Genomic DNA, 13,057 nt, shown 5'->3' on the forward strand with positions numbered 1-13,057 from the left:
AAAATAAGGGTGTATTTTCCATTGCACTAATATCTGTAATAGAAATATGGTATGTTGTTTTCTTTAGCCTCTTTCAGCCAAATAATATTTTTCCATTAGTTAAAAATACGTTTCTTCCAACATGTGAGTATAAATTCCAAGTTATATTCAGGAATGGAGCAAACAGGTCCTTTATTTGCCTGTATTTCTAATGAATTTGCTTATGTTGGTGGCACAGAGTCTAAAACACGAGCTAGCTGGATGTGGTGGTACACACCTGTAATTCCAGGTTGAGGCAGGAGGGTCACTGCAAGTTTGAGGCCACATAGTGAGCTCAAGGCCAACCTGAACAACATAGCGAGATCCTGTCTCAAAAAGCCAAAACCAAAGCCAAACCAGAACAAAAAGCTCCCGATCATTATAAAGGTATACCTTGGCTCTTTTAATTAATTCATGCACACACTGTAGTGTATATATACTTTAAGAACCTTTATTGAAGGAAATAAGGAAGAATTGGATAAACATGTATATTAGGTTTGTGTTGCTTCAGCAAAATACCCGAGGCAGTTGACTTACAGAGAAAAAAATGCTCTGAGGCAGAAGGAAAACAAGTTTGAGCCTTGCCTGGGTTCCTTTGTGGCTTAATGAGACCTGGTCTAAAACAAATGGCTGGGGATGTGTGTGAGTTTGAAAGCCCTGGGTTCAGTCCCCAGTACTGCCACATAAGTGAGAGAGACAGTATCCAGTACTGTGCTGCAAAAATAGATTGACAAAAAAGAACAGCAACAGCAACAAAACCCAGAAACAACAGTGTGCAGAGAGAGAAGGAAACAAAGTTTACTTAGCTCACAATTTTGTCGTTTTCAGAGTCCAAGATTGACCCCATTGCTTTGGGCCCCGGTGAGGGTAGCAGATGGTCAGCACATCTTGTTGGGTGCCTGTGAGGAGTCGTGCAAATCGCATCTTGAACAGGAGCAGTGAGACAGATGGACGGGCGGGCAGGTGGTCGGGCAGGCCAGGCCAGCTCCTTTCCTGACAGTGCTTGGGGTGAAGGGGGTGCACTTGAACCACCTTGTGCCCCCACTGAAGACGTCCAGTAGGCCCCACTCCTCGAAGCTTCTACCAACTCCTAATATGACTCAAACCATGTCTGAACGACATTGATGTATGTGGATGTGAAGATTTCCTTAGTAATGTAATGAATGAAGCCCCAGTCAAACTCTAAATGCACTTTTCTTATAGCTTTATAATTATTAATTCTAAAATTCACCAGTAGGAATGGAGGCATAATAGCAATCTCACTCCCTAAAAAAGACTTATTTAACTGCTTTCCAGCTACTGGAAAGCCACGATAATGGAACTGTTAGGCTGGTACAGAGGGAGAGGGGGCCGTGTGTATAGAACAAAGCCAGCCCAGAGTTGAGTCTGCATACACACGGAGACTTGCTCTGTGTTGGAGATGGTGGTAGAACGCAATATGGCAGAGTCGAAATTACAGAATCAACACCTGTCAAATATGTAATTATCAGTGAGATCATAGGATGGTAAAACTGGCTCAAAGAGCATTTGAGGAACTGAAGAAAAATTCTGGAATGTTTGTTTTACACAAGCCAGGTGTTGTGGGCACACCTGTAATCCCAGCATGTGGGATTGAGGCAGAGGGATCATGAGTTCCAGGCCAGGCTGGGCTACACAGCAAGACTGTCTTAAAAAAAAAGTTTTGCCCTATACAAAATGGTCTTATCTCCTGAAAGGCAGTAAAGTTGTAACTCTTTCAGGCAGAATTTATTTGTATATTTACCAGACCAAAAAATACCTATAGGTTGACATCTAATTTTACAGTGTGTAGATCTTTGTAGAGAACGTCAAGTCAAAGGTAAATTCCCCACAGAGTGAAATCCCTAACCCATCAGACCTCCAAGATACTCTGGGATGACCTTGGGAGGACAAGGTGTCTCGTTTTCATGCTAACAAGTAGTTGAAGAGTGACTTAATTACCTATATATGGGGTGGAATTAAATTTAGCTCACACTGTGAACAAAAACTGCCTCTCTCTGTCTCTCCCTGAGAAGTTAGGTTCTTGATGAAATACTAGAATAAGTACTAGACAGTAGTTTAAATCAGTGTATTAGGTCTACACTTAAAAATACTGTGAGCGCCTGCTGAAGTTGAGCAGGTGGTGGTTGTGTCCCGGCCATGGAAGGTGCCTCTTTCTCATGTGGCACGGTGCCCCTAGTCCTAGTGTGTCTTCAAGGACAAGTCCTGGCACATTGTTTGATGAACACTTTCTGAAGAATTGAAAGGGTGAAAAAGATACGTATAATGAAAGCCACCCAGGTGAGGAAAATTCCTAACAGCTGGGCCCACAGCCATGTATCTTTTCTGACTCCCCTTGGGATGGCTTTTATGAGAATGTGTTTCGAGGCTCCCAGATGGTGGTTGGAGCACTGGGAAGGCAATGTATGCTGATTACTTTGGCTAGAGGAAGTAGACTGGAGATGCTTGGGGAGGTGGGGGTGGAGGAGGCTGAGGTAAAGCAGCTGCAGGAGGAAACCACCAACCACCCTCGGAATCCTAAGACTGAAGTTTTGCCCCTGGCCAAAACGAAAGTGATTTGCCCCAGCTGTGAGGGCAGACTGTGACCAGACCCTGGGAGTCCCATGAGCCTGAGGGAGGGAGAGACTCGGACACCCACCATTCATGCTGACAAGTGAAAGAAGTTAGACAACATATAGGGGACTTGCCTTAATAACAGTAACTAAGCATAGAAAACAATAATACTGTTGAATAGTAAAAAGCGATTTGTGGCATGATATGCTTATTGTGATAATAATGTAAATTTAAAAAATATTGTGGAATTTCTGAGACTTCAGTGTGTATAAAGGCATAAAGGACTAGAAGGAACTAATTTAAACTCATATCTAAGAAAAGATGACTAAAATCTAATACAGTACAGTGGACCCTTGACTTATGAACTCAATTGGTTCCTGAGGGCTGGATGTAACTCAAAGTTGGTTTTAAGTCAATACAGCTGAGACCTGGATGTTTACCTGGGCACACACTATAGATAAAAAGAGGCAGACGAATCTTCCATTAACCTAATTAACCCAGGTTGTTCGTATGTCAGGTCAGTTGTAACTTGAGGGTCCACTGTCCTTTTTTTTTTTTTTTTTAATTTTTCATTTTTTTGGTACCGGGGATTGAACTCAGGTCCTTGCGCTTGAGGGGCAGGCGGTGGAACCACTGAGCTAAATCCCTGGCCCCACTCTCCTTTGTTAATCATTACATTCTGCTAAATTCAAGTATGTTGTGTGATGTATAGATAACAATAATTATAGACTTTTTTAGAAGATAAATTTAGAGCTGGGTGTGATGGTGCACAGCTGTAATTCCTGCCTTCTAGGAGGCTGAGGCAGGAGGATTGAAAGTTTGAGCTCAGCCAGGGCAGTGTAATGAGTTAGCAAGACCCTATCTGAAAATTAAAAATAAAAAGTATTGGATAGGTAGCTCATTTTGCAGGCTGTGGGTTCAGTCCCTAACGTCTGTCTGGTCCCTGCCTCTCTCTGGCTCTCACTCTTGCTGTCCACACACAGACACAAGTAAGACTTTAGATACATTAAAATTTTAATGGGTTTGAGCATTCATAATTCATGAATTATGCTGCAGACACTTAGGACTCCTCACCCAGTCAGTGGAGAAACTTCATAAGATGTTCACAGAAGCAGACAAGGAAAATATTTGATTGCTTAAAGTAGCAAGTTGCTATTTAGAGGTATTTTGCAATTTCCGATTGTGGCAGTCTGTGGTTAGAGGTTAGTTGGCGCTTCCTGATTGGTTAGACTTAAGTGTCCTTTATATTGTTTACATTGAGTCGTTTTGGTTTGGCTTATGTAGGAACCCACATGCTGGAGCCCTCTTAGCCCCGTGGGGCCCCAGTTAATTTTAACACCTTGTAACATGTTTACCTGGCACAAAAGACTTAGTGTTCTAACTATATGGCATATCAAATCATCGAGGGAAAGATGTGATCTACGTATGCCCTCAAAATCAGAAATGTTAAAAAATTATAGTTTTGATTAAATATAAATTGTAACCACTGGGGAAATTTTTATATTTGAAAAGGGGGGCATTTAAGCAGTACCATAAGTTTCAGAAGCTGTTTCCAGCCCTTATAAATGAGGCTGTGAGAGAACAGGTGGGCAGGGAATGGTGCATAGTTACTGCTTGGCAACTGTGTTTATATAGTGTTCCCTCTGTTCTCTGGGGAAGAAGTTTTTGTGTTGGAAAAGAAGCCTTCAAAGCTGCATTTCCCATTTTGTGTGCTTTGTTTCCTCCTACTACCCCACATGTAATCACCTTATAGGAAGAACCCCTAATACTCTGACAAATAGAAAATTTAAGAAACTTGATACATGGAATAGAAGATGAATGCTAAATATAAAATATTACAGGGCACTGGGAAGTCTGAACAGTAGGATTTAATCAAACTATTTAATTGAGGTCACTGTAGAGTTTAAAAAAAGCTTCCACAAAGGAACTGTCACCGTCTTCTTTATGGGTTGTGCACTGTTAAGTGAAGGGAAGCTGAAGGAGACTGGCATTCTATTATGACATGGGGCAGGCTTAATCCTTTGTGTTTTTTTTTGGTACCGGGGATTGAACTCAGGTCCTTCTGCTTGTGAGGCAGGCAGTAGAACCACTGAGCTAAATCCCCAGCCCTTAATCCTTTGTTTTTTGAGGCAGGGTCTCCCTATGTAGTTCAGGCTGGCCTTGAACTCACTGTGTAGCACAGGCTGGCCTTGAACTCCTGGTGATCCTCCTGCCTCAGCCTCCCGAGTGCTGGGCTCACAGGCGTGCACCACCACATCCGGCTCAGGGCAGGCTTACTCTTAGGAAGTTTGTTTTTGGGAGAACCTGCCTTGTTGGTGTGTTTGTGGGGTGTCTCTAGGTCAAAGTGGCCTGAGATTCTGCAAACCAGATTGGTCTTCACCTTCTCTGTGTCCCTTTTGTTGTCTGTGAGGTATATAAAATGGGAAATTCTGCTGTTTATTACAAAGAAAATATTGTATATATTACATGTTGTTCTTTCAGGGATTTCTGTCTGGGAGATAATTAGGCAAGAATGTCCTGGGGTTTATCACAGCAGAGGATAGTAGTGAGCCTTTCGGTGCTGCTGACGTGCCTGGGGTAGGCGACGAGTTGTGGCAGTTCTGTGCAGCAGGGTATTGTGCAGGAGCTATGCTAAAGCAGCTCTGTATTTTGAGAAGAAAAGATTTAGGACAATTAAAGTATATAATTGTCCATTTTAATAAAATATAATTATCTTCAAAAAGTTGCAGTAAAAAAATATATAGGTTTACTTGGGAAAAATGTAGAAGGATACAAGTTACAGTGTTTGGATGGGAAGCTGTGGGGAGATTTCAGTTTATATTTTGTATGTAAGAATACAAAGAAAAATAAGTATTTTCCTGGCTTTATTTGAAGAATGTTCAGTACATATTTGTGTTTCTTGATTTTCAAAATTGATGAGAGATGGAAGTGAGATGTACAAAAAAATTGAAGGAAAGAAAGATCAGGTATATTTTCATAATGTACTTGTATTTATGTAGACTTTTCTCACAAAGAAACAAAGAAATAGCCAGGCACTGTGATACATATATGTAATCCTAGACTTGGGAAGGTGAGGAAGGAGGATTCTAAGTTTGAGGCCCACCTGGGCAACTTTGTGAAACTCTGTCTCCAAAAAATAGTCTTGGGTTGTAGCTCAGTATGAAGGCCCTGGATTCAAATCCTAGAATTGCAGAATCAGAGACAAAAACCCTCACTTTGCTTTTTTAATTAACAGATCTTCTCACTCAGATATGGCAACAAGCAACTTTCACTTTTCATCATGTGATCCCAGACGGACACCCAGACAGGGCAGAGGAGCTGATGTGAGCAGGTAAGAAGGGGGTGTGGGTGTTTTCCAGGCGGGGCCCCTGGGGTAGCGTCCCACTTCTGGTGAAGGCTGCGGACATGCCCATGGTGCCGAGGTGGGAGGTCCTGGGCAGTTGCAGCGCCCACAGTGCAGGTGCGAAGACGGTGAGGAGCTGCTCAGTGGCTGCTGAGTGGGGACAGAGCTGCAGTCAGCACTCCCCGGGACACAGCTTTTGTCTGAGTCTTTTTTATTTTTAAACATTTTAGAGTCATTTTTTGTTTGTTTGGTTTTTTGGTACCGGGGATTGAACTTGGGCCTTTGTGCTTGTGAGGCAGGTGGTGGAACCACTGAGCTAAATCCCCGGCCCTTTTTAAACATTTTAAATGATTATTATCATAATATAACTACATTGCCAAACACTAGAGAAGGTGGAGGAAAGGAAAAATATTACCCGTAACTGTGACCATAATTAAGAGTTAGACGTTCAGTGTATTTCATTCCAGTGTTTCCATAGGCATGTGCTTCTTGATCTAGTCTTAACCATAATGAAATTTTTACTGAATGTTATGTTAAAATTATTTTTCTTTCTTACATTTCTCATGACTTTGATTTAAAAATGCACTTGAAGGAATGTATCCATTGAGAACATTCCAGAGCTTTAGGATGGATGAAGAAGAGAATGAGGGCTGGGCCCAATCCCCTCACTGCAGCACCTGCTGCACACCCTCCCCAGGGAAGAGAGCAGCATACAAATCACAGCCAAACCAGCTCTCTTTCCCCCTTCATGTGTAGAGATGCTAATTATTTTCTTAGTTAGAATTGCATTAAATACACTATTTAGTAATACGGGTGTTTTTTGGTACTGGGGATGAAACTCAGGACCTTGCGCTTGCCAGGCAGGTGAGGCGCCACAGAGCTACATCCCTGGCCAGTAATCTTTTTAAAACTTGATTATCATGACATTTCTCCTTTCCATTAGATATGTTTTACAATATATTTGTTAATTACTGTTCCTTTCCAGCCCATTCTAGAATTAATTTAAAAAGTTCTTTCTTGAACATGTAAGTTGTTCTGAGTTACTAAGACAACTCTGTTAAAGCTGTTTAGTGCCATGAGAAAGTGATTTCCATCCCTCTTTGCAGGTTTATTAAACTTTTAAAATTATACAGCAGATCTTTAGCAGTTCAGATTTTGCATTTGAAATTTCATTATATTCATGAATCTGACAATTTGTCTTAATATATGGAAGGTGTTGAGGAATACAAATGAATTTGAAAATAACTTCTAAGGATCTTAAGGCATTTATTTTCCATATTACTTTTTTATTCCATATGTCCTTCTCAGGGAAATCTTTTTTTTAAAAGAAAGAAATGTTTCATTGTTATCCTTGAATTCAATAGTTTATCCTCTAATTCAGAAGTTTGTTAGATAACTACTGCATCATCATTTATAGAGCTGAGTGTGGAAATGGTAATAAAAATTACTGAAAACATTCATAGAAAGCACTGAGCTGGGTTTGTATACGGGGCATCTTAGGCATGTGTGTAGTTATGAAAGTTGGGAACTTCAAATGCTGTTTCTAAGATAAAGCAAATGAAGAGAGGTTATGGATAGAGAAAGGAACCTGTGGGAATATAGACAGTGAAGGATTATGGAAGGAATGAGAGTTTTAAGAAGAGCTGCAGAGATGTGTGAGAGAGGGGAGACTGAGATAGTGGCCACAGGCCAGGCAAGGGATCTGGGGGAAGGAAGAGCTCTGGAATCCGGTCACAGAGCCAGGTGCTACCAGCAGATCTGCTGGGAGACAGGCTGATGGGATCCTTTGCATTTTTGTTTTTCTTCTGTAAAGTGGTGCTGGGGATTGGACTGAGGGCCTTGGGCGTGCCAGGCAAGCAGTCTACCATTGAGCTACATCCCCAGCCCCCCAACCCCTTTGAGTTAGAGTATCTGTCTCAGTTGCCCAGCCTGTTCTTGAACTTGTGATCCTGCTGCCTCAGTCTTCCAAGTAGCTGTGATTAAAGGCATACCCCAGCACACCTGGATGTCCTTTGCATTTTTGTATGGTAGTTAGTGTATCAGAGATTGTGGACTTGGAGGGAATGAAGGAAGTTGGAGCAGGAGCTTGGCGGTGGTGGTAAAGATGTCAACTGTTTTTGAAGCTCTTGTCTAGAAAGAGAAGGGAAGAGAATGTATTCATCAGCTTTCTGTTACTATAACAAATTCCAGAGATAATCCATATAAAGAAAACAGGTTTATTTTAGCTCACAGTTTTAGAGGTTCCAGTCTGTGATCACTTGGCTCCCTTACTTTTGGGCCTGTGGTGAGGCAGCACAGCATGGAGGAGTGAGTGGCAGAGCAAAACCACTAATTTTGTGGCCAAGGAGCAGTTCAAGCACATTCCGCAATCACCACAGACCTCTCACTGGCCCTGCTCCTAGAGATCCCACCATCTCTTGGTAGTACCTCCTTGGAGACCAGGCTTTTAACACATGGGCCTTGGTGGGGGACATCGTAGTTCCAGACTATGGCAGGAAAGCTGTGTGTTTGGACACAAGGCAAGGTTGAGGGGAGTTATCTACCGGGACTAGGGTGGGGCCAAATCAATCAATGGACTGGTTTAGTAATCACCCACCCTTAATCCTAGCACCCAGCATTGTACCATGAATCATTCACACACTCTAGATCCAGCCACCTCTGAAAAAGCCCCACCTGTGACTGTGTGAGGCTTTGGGGGGACATTGAAACACAGCCATGACACTGAGTTTGCTTTACATAGAAGTGATTGAGATTTGCACGTGTCTGTGAGCTGGGAAGGGTCAGAGGGAAATTAAAGACATATACAAGAAGAAATGGTGAAATGTAAGGGATAATTTAGAGATAATTTCATTATAGTATTAATATTGGCAGATTTTATAGCCTTTAAAACAGAAAAGTAAACAGTAAAAATTCCCATTCTGCCTCTTAAGCAATAGGAAAGACATAAATAAAAATAAGCATTTATAAATGTACTGTGGAACAACCCCAAAGACACTAGCAAGTGAAGATACATGTTGAAGTATATGGGTGTGGCTCTTAGGTAGTTAGGATACACAGAAAATAACAGGGCCCTGCCTAATATGTCACCATGTTACCCCTCCACAGTACCTATTTGCTTCTTGAAACAAAGTTGTGAGGCAGGCAAAGAGGGAGTTTTGTCATTTAACAAATGAAACACCTGGATATTAAGTGACATACCCAAGATACACTGCCAGGTTATGATAGAATTGTAACCTGATGCTCTGTCTTTTCATTTCTAGGCTGTGTACCTTTCCTGAATCTGTTTTCCACCTTGGTTATAATCTCTCATTTGTTTAATCTTAAAAAATATTTTGAAACTAGACATAGTGACATGTGCCTGTAATCCCAGCACTTGGGGAGGCTAAGGCAGGAGGATCACAAGTTGGAACCCAGTATGAGTAATCTAGTCACTTAGAGACTGTGTCTCAAAATAAATAAAAATGCATAGGGATGTAGCTCAGGGTGAAGCCCTGGGTTCAATCCCAGTACAGCAAACAAAACAAAACAAGAAACAGAAAATGCTTTTGACAGTCCTGGTTTCTTTTGATTCTTCTTTTAACCTAGAAAGATTAGGTGAGAATCTTTATGTATAAAGATCTTAATGTCTGAAGAAGTACATGATGCCTTACAGCTCTGAAATTCTTTTGAGTTTATGGTGGGTACCTTTAAATGGCACCTTAATACATCTGTAAGCTTTGTGTTCACGACGTCAAGTCTGTTAATGCACTAGTCATTGAAGCAGCTGTGCTCAGGGTCACTTCGGACATGAGGATGGCTCTCCGTGCTGGGCCAAGAGCTTTCTCATCCCTGCTTCCTCTTCTACAGTTCTTCACTGTAGGTGGGGCTCGTTACGCCCCCACTTAGGAAGTGGGCTGACAGATTGCCCATTTTAAAATCTCTGAGATAAAGTGTATCTTATCTTTTTAAAAAAATCTATTTGAGGGAGTCATAAAAGCAGAAAACAGGAGTCTTGAGTCTCACAATAAAGGAATAGAGAAAACCTTTTGTAGACTTACCCTCTTCACTTCCCAGCTTAGATGTGTCAGCCTGGTGTAAGCACAGAGTGCTCCTACCTTGAGTTACTTCATAAAGGTTCACTAGGGGAATGCAAGAGTTACGCAGGGAGTTCTGGCCATTTGGGAAGCTGAATTCCAGAGACTCTTTAGTGGGGTGCAGTTTCCAAATTGCTAAATCATTAAGATTACGGCAAAAATTTGACTAGGTCTAGTGAGGGGGCCAGGGTTGCATTGGTTTGTAAGGAATGCTGGGTAGTGGTGCTGCTGTTTAGCAAGTATAGTTTCAGTTTTGCAAGATGAAAAAGGTCTGGTGATGGTGCAAAAAAGTGAATATACTTAGTATTGCTAAAGTATATACCTTGAAGTGATTAAGAGAGTCAGTTTTGTATGTATTTTACCACAATTTAAAAATAGGAAAGAAAAAAAAATAGGAAAGAATGCAGGTTGGCTTGCCCATACTGTGTAAAGTTAACCTAGTTCTTTTTTTTTTAAACCTCTTTCTTTGTGCTAAGTATATCTTTTATGCTGTTAGGACATCTATACCATTCTATCTTGGGAAGGTCCCTCTTTGGGTAAGGAGAAAATCTCTGCATTGAGCTCAGGAAAGCTGAGGCAGGTTTTGGCGTACCTTCTCACTGTTCTTCCGTGCTCTTCTTGCGTCTTCCTCATTCATTTGGCATTCACATGAGGGACTGGCCTGGTTGCTCCTGCTTGTCCAGCATTGTTGCTAATAGGATAAACCAGGATAGTTAGCAGTATTTGCCAAGAAGCCATTTTAAAATAATTTTTATTAGAGACATACTGAGCAGTGCAAAAATATTACCATACCATTAAAGAGCAGCTCATGATTGTACTTCCTAACCAGTCAGGATAGGAAGAAAAGGCATGAAGCTTGGGTAATTTAAGTGAATTTATATATCTTACTCTAGTTTTTCCAGAAAGACGAATAAAAGTCCCACTCCTTGTGGTAATGAACAGATGCTCCACACTCGGTAGATTTGAAGTGCTGCTCTGTCACACACAGCAGATGTGAAGTGCTGCTCTGAGGTGCATAGGGCATCTCTGGACCAGAGCTCTCATCTCCTGTTCAGGTTGAAAGGGTGAGCACACTATTAACATGAGGCAAAACTAGGCAATTTTATTTTTTAAAAAATTATAATACTTGCCAGGGATTTAGCTCAGTGATTCTGCCACCTGCCTCGCAAGCGCAAAGTCCCGAGTTTGATCCCTGCTAAAAAATATATATATATAATACTTGTCTCACTCCTTCTAGTGCATTATTTAGTTGCATCTTTGTATTTCATGTTTTTCTCTTTTCTGATTCTCATAGCAGCAGTATTAACACCAGTGAGCAGATAGTGCCACATCTTCATATCCTTTGTAGAGATGAGGGAATAGCTCGCACAACAATCTCATCACCCAGCACAGCCCATGGTAGTTGGTGAACATGGAGGGCCTTCCTCCCTCTTCAGCAGTTAATGAGAAAGTATAGTGAGAGTCCCTGTAGTCCGGCCGTCTGGTTGTGGATGTCCGGCTGTGGATGCTTCTGAGCTCCTGACTCCAGGCAGCCAAGTCAGGATCTGAGGGGCTGTGGCCTGGTGCTCTGAGGGAAGGAGAGCTGGAGTTCTCAGGTTCTGGGATTTGAGGAAAAGCCCTAAATACTCCAAGACTAAAGTTCTCCAAAGAGTAAACTCCAGTCCCACTACTGTTCTGTGTGTAAAATTCTGTCTAGTCCTTGCTTTGAAAGAGCTTTTTGGCCTATGTTTAGAGCCAGTTGAGATATTGGTGAAGGGGTAGACCTATAAAGATCACACTCTCAGCTTTATTATTCCCGAAAGCTATGTTAGAGAACACAGCTTTAACGTGTGGAGCAGTGGCCCTTCTGACATTCCCCTGGATGCAACGTAGGCCCTGAGTTGCAGGCCCCCTTTGAGGGTGGGGTTGTAGAGCTTGCCTTTCTTTTTTTTTTTTTTTTTTTTAAAGTTTAGGGGGATCAGGAGGAGATATGCCTCTAGTGGACTCTTTCAACAATCTCTCTGGTAGACCCATTTTTATTAGTTAGAAGTTCAGGGGAAGGAGTAGTGTACTTTTCATGGAACAGCAGCAGCAGTAGTGAATGCATAACTAGTTAATGGGGAACAGGTCCATCCTTCTACTTGGATGCCTGTATTCTTTACATTGTCCTCAGCAGATGTTATCTTGCCATGATAGTACTGTGATTACAAGCATCCCTACATACAGCCAAAAAGAATGCAGCTTTCTGCATGCTTTTCTGTTTTTCAAGGTAGATCACGTCAGTCTCTGGACCATGGGACACAATCTGGCCCACATAGCCTGGTCTCTAACATTTCTATAAACAGTATTTTATGCCATTTGTGCTGTCTTCTGATTTTTCACTAATTCTAATTAGTCATAGATTAGTCGTCTTTGTGTCATCCAGCAGTTATTTGACCCCTTTTTATGTTCTTTTGCTTTTTAAGGTATCTTTGAATATGTGCTTTCTTTCATCAGTCTTATCTTCTAGTTCTAACACTGCCTTCACACTAGTCACTTCTGCTGCTCATACTTTCGATAGAACTCCTGTATGATTCTTTGCTAAATGGTCCTTCATGTTGTGTAGCTCAGCCAGCTTTTTATTAGTGTCGTCTGTATGCTCATTGATCATTTTTTTATTATGTTCAGTATCTGTTTAGTTATATCTTTGAGCTTGGTGAGAACCTTATTGATCTTCTTTTGTCTCTTTTCATATCATTTTGTATAATTCAATTGTTTGGCTTTTTATTTCCTCCATTTTGTTGCTCCATTAGTCAGCTTTGGGGGAGTTGGTAGTTTTGGGGGCATTTTATTGCCTTGTCTTATCATGCTTCTATTTTATTTTTTCTTGTATGGAGGTTTGCATGTCAGTTATAGTGGGAAAATGTTGTTGCTAGTCTGGAAGTCTCTTTATTTAATGTCTGCTTTTCAGTGGTTTCCTCTGGGCATAGCTAGCTAACTGTAGGCCTTTACCTCTGTTCCAAGATCTGACAACCTATTTTAGTTTGGGAGGGGAAGGTACAGTGCAATTAGCCCAGCACCTGGTTCTTGTGTC

The 13,057-nt window shown here is 41.5% G+C and overlaps 1 protein-coding gene across 23 annotated transcripts in view; it reads left to right on the forward strand.

The window, feature by feature from the left end:
* Ttc39b (tetratricopeptide repeat domain 39B) overlaps positions 1–13,057 on the forward strand; it is a 176,156-nt gene that overhangs the window by 71,514 nt on the left and 91,585 nt on the right. For all 23 annotated transcript variants that reach the window (XM_087183917.1, XM_087183907.1, XM_087183924.1 and 20 more), the window contains one exon: positions 5,825–5,920. In XM_087183917.1, the coding sequence (XP_087040043.1) occupies positions 5,825–5,920 (96 nt within the window). The remainder of the gene's footprint in view (positions 1–5,824; positions 5,921–13,057) is intronic.

This window comes from Heterocephalus glaber, unplaced genomic scaffold (genome assembly GCF_053883595.1).
Source record: "Heterocephalus glaber isolate CG9 unplaced genomic scaffold, H.glaber_assembly_v1.0 deba00001481, whole genome shotgun sequence".
Classification (NCBI taxonomy): Eukaryota; Metazoa; Chordata; class Mammalia; order Rodentia; family Bathyergidae; genus Heterocephalus; species Heterocephalus glaber.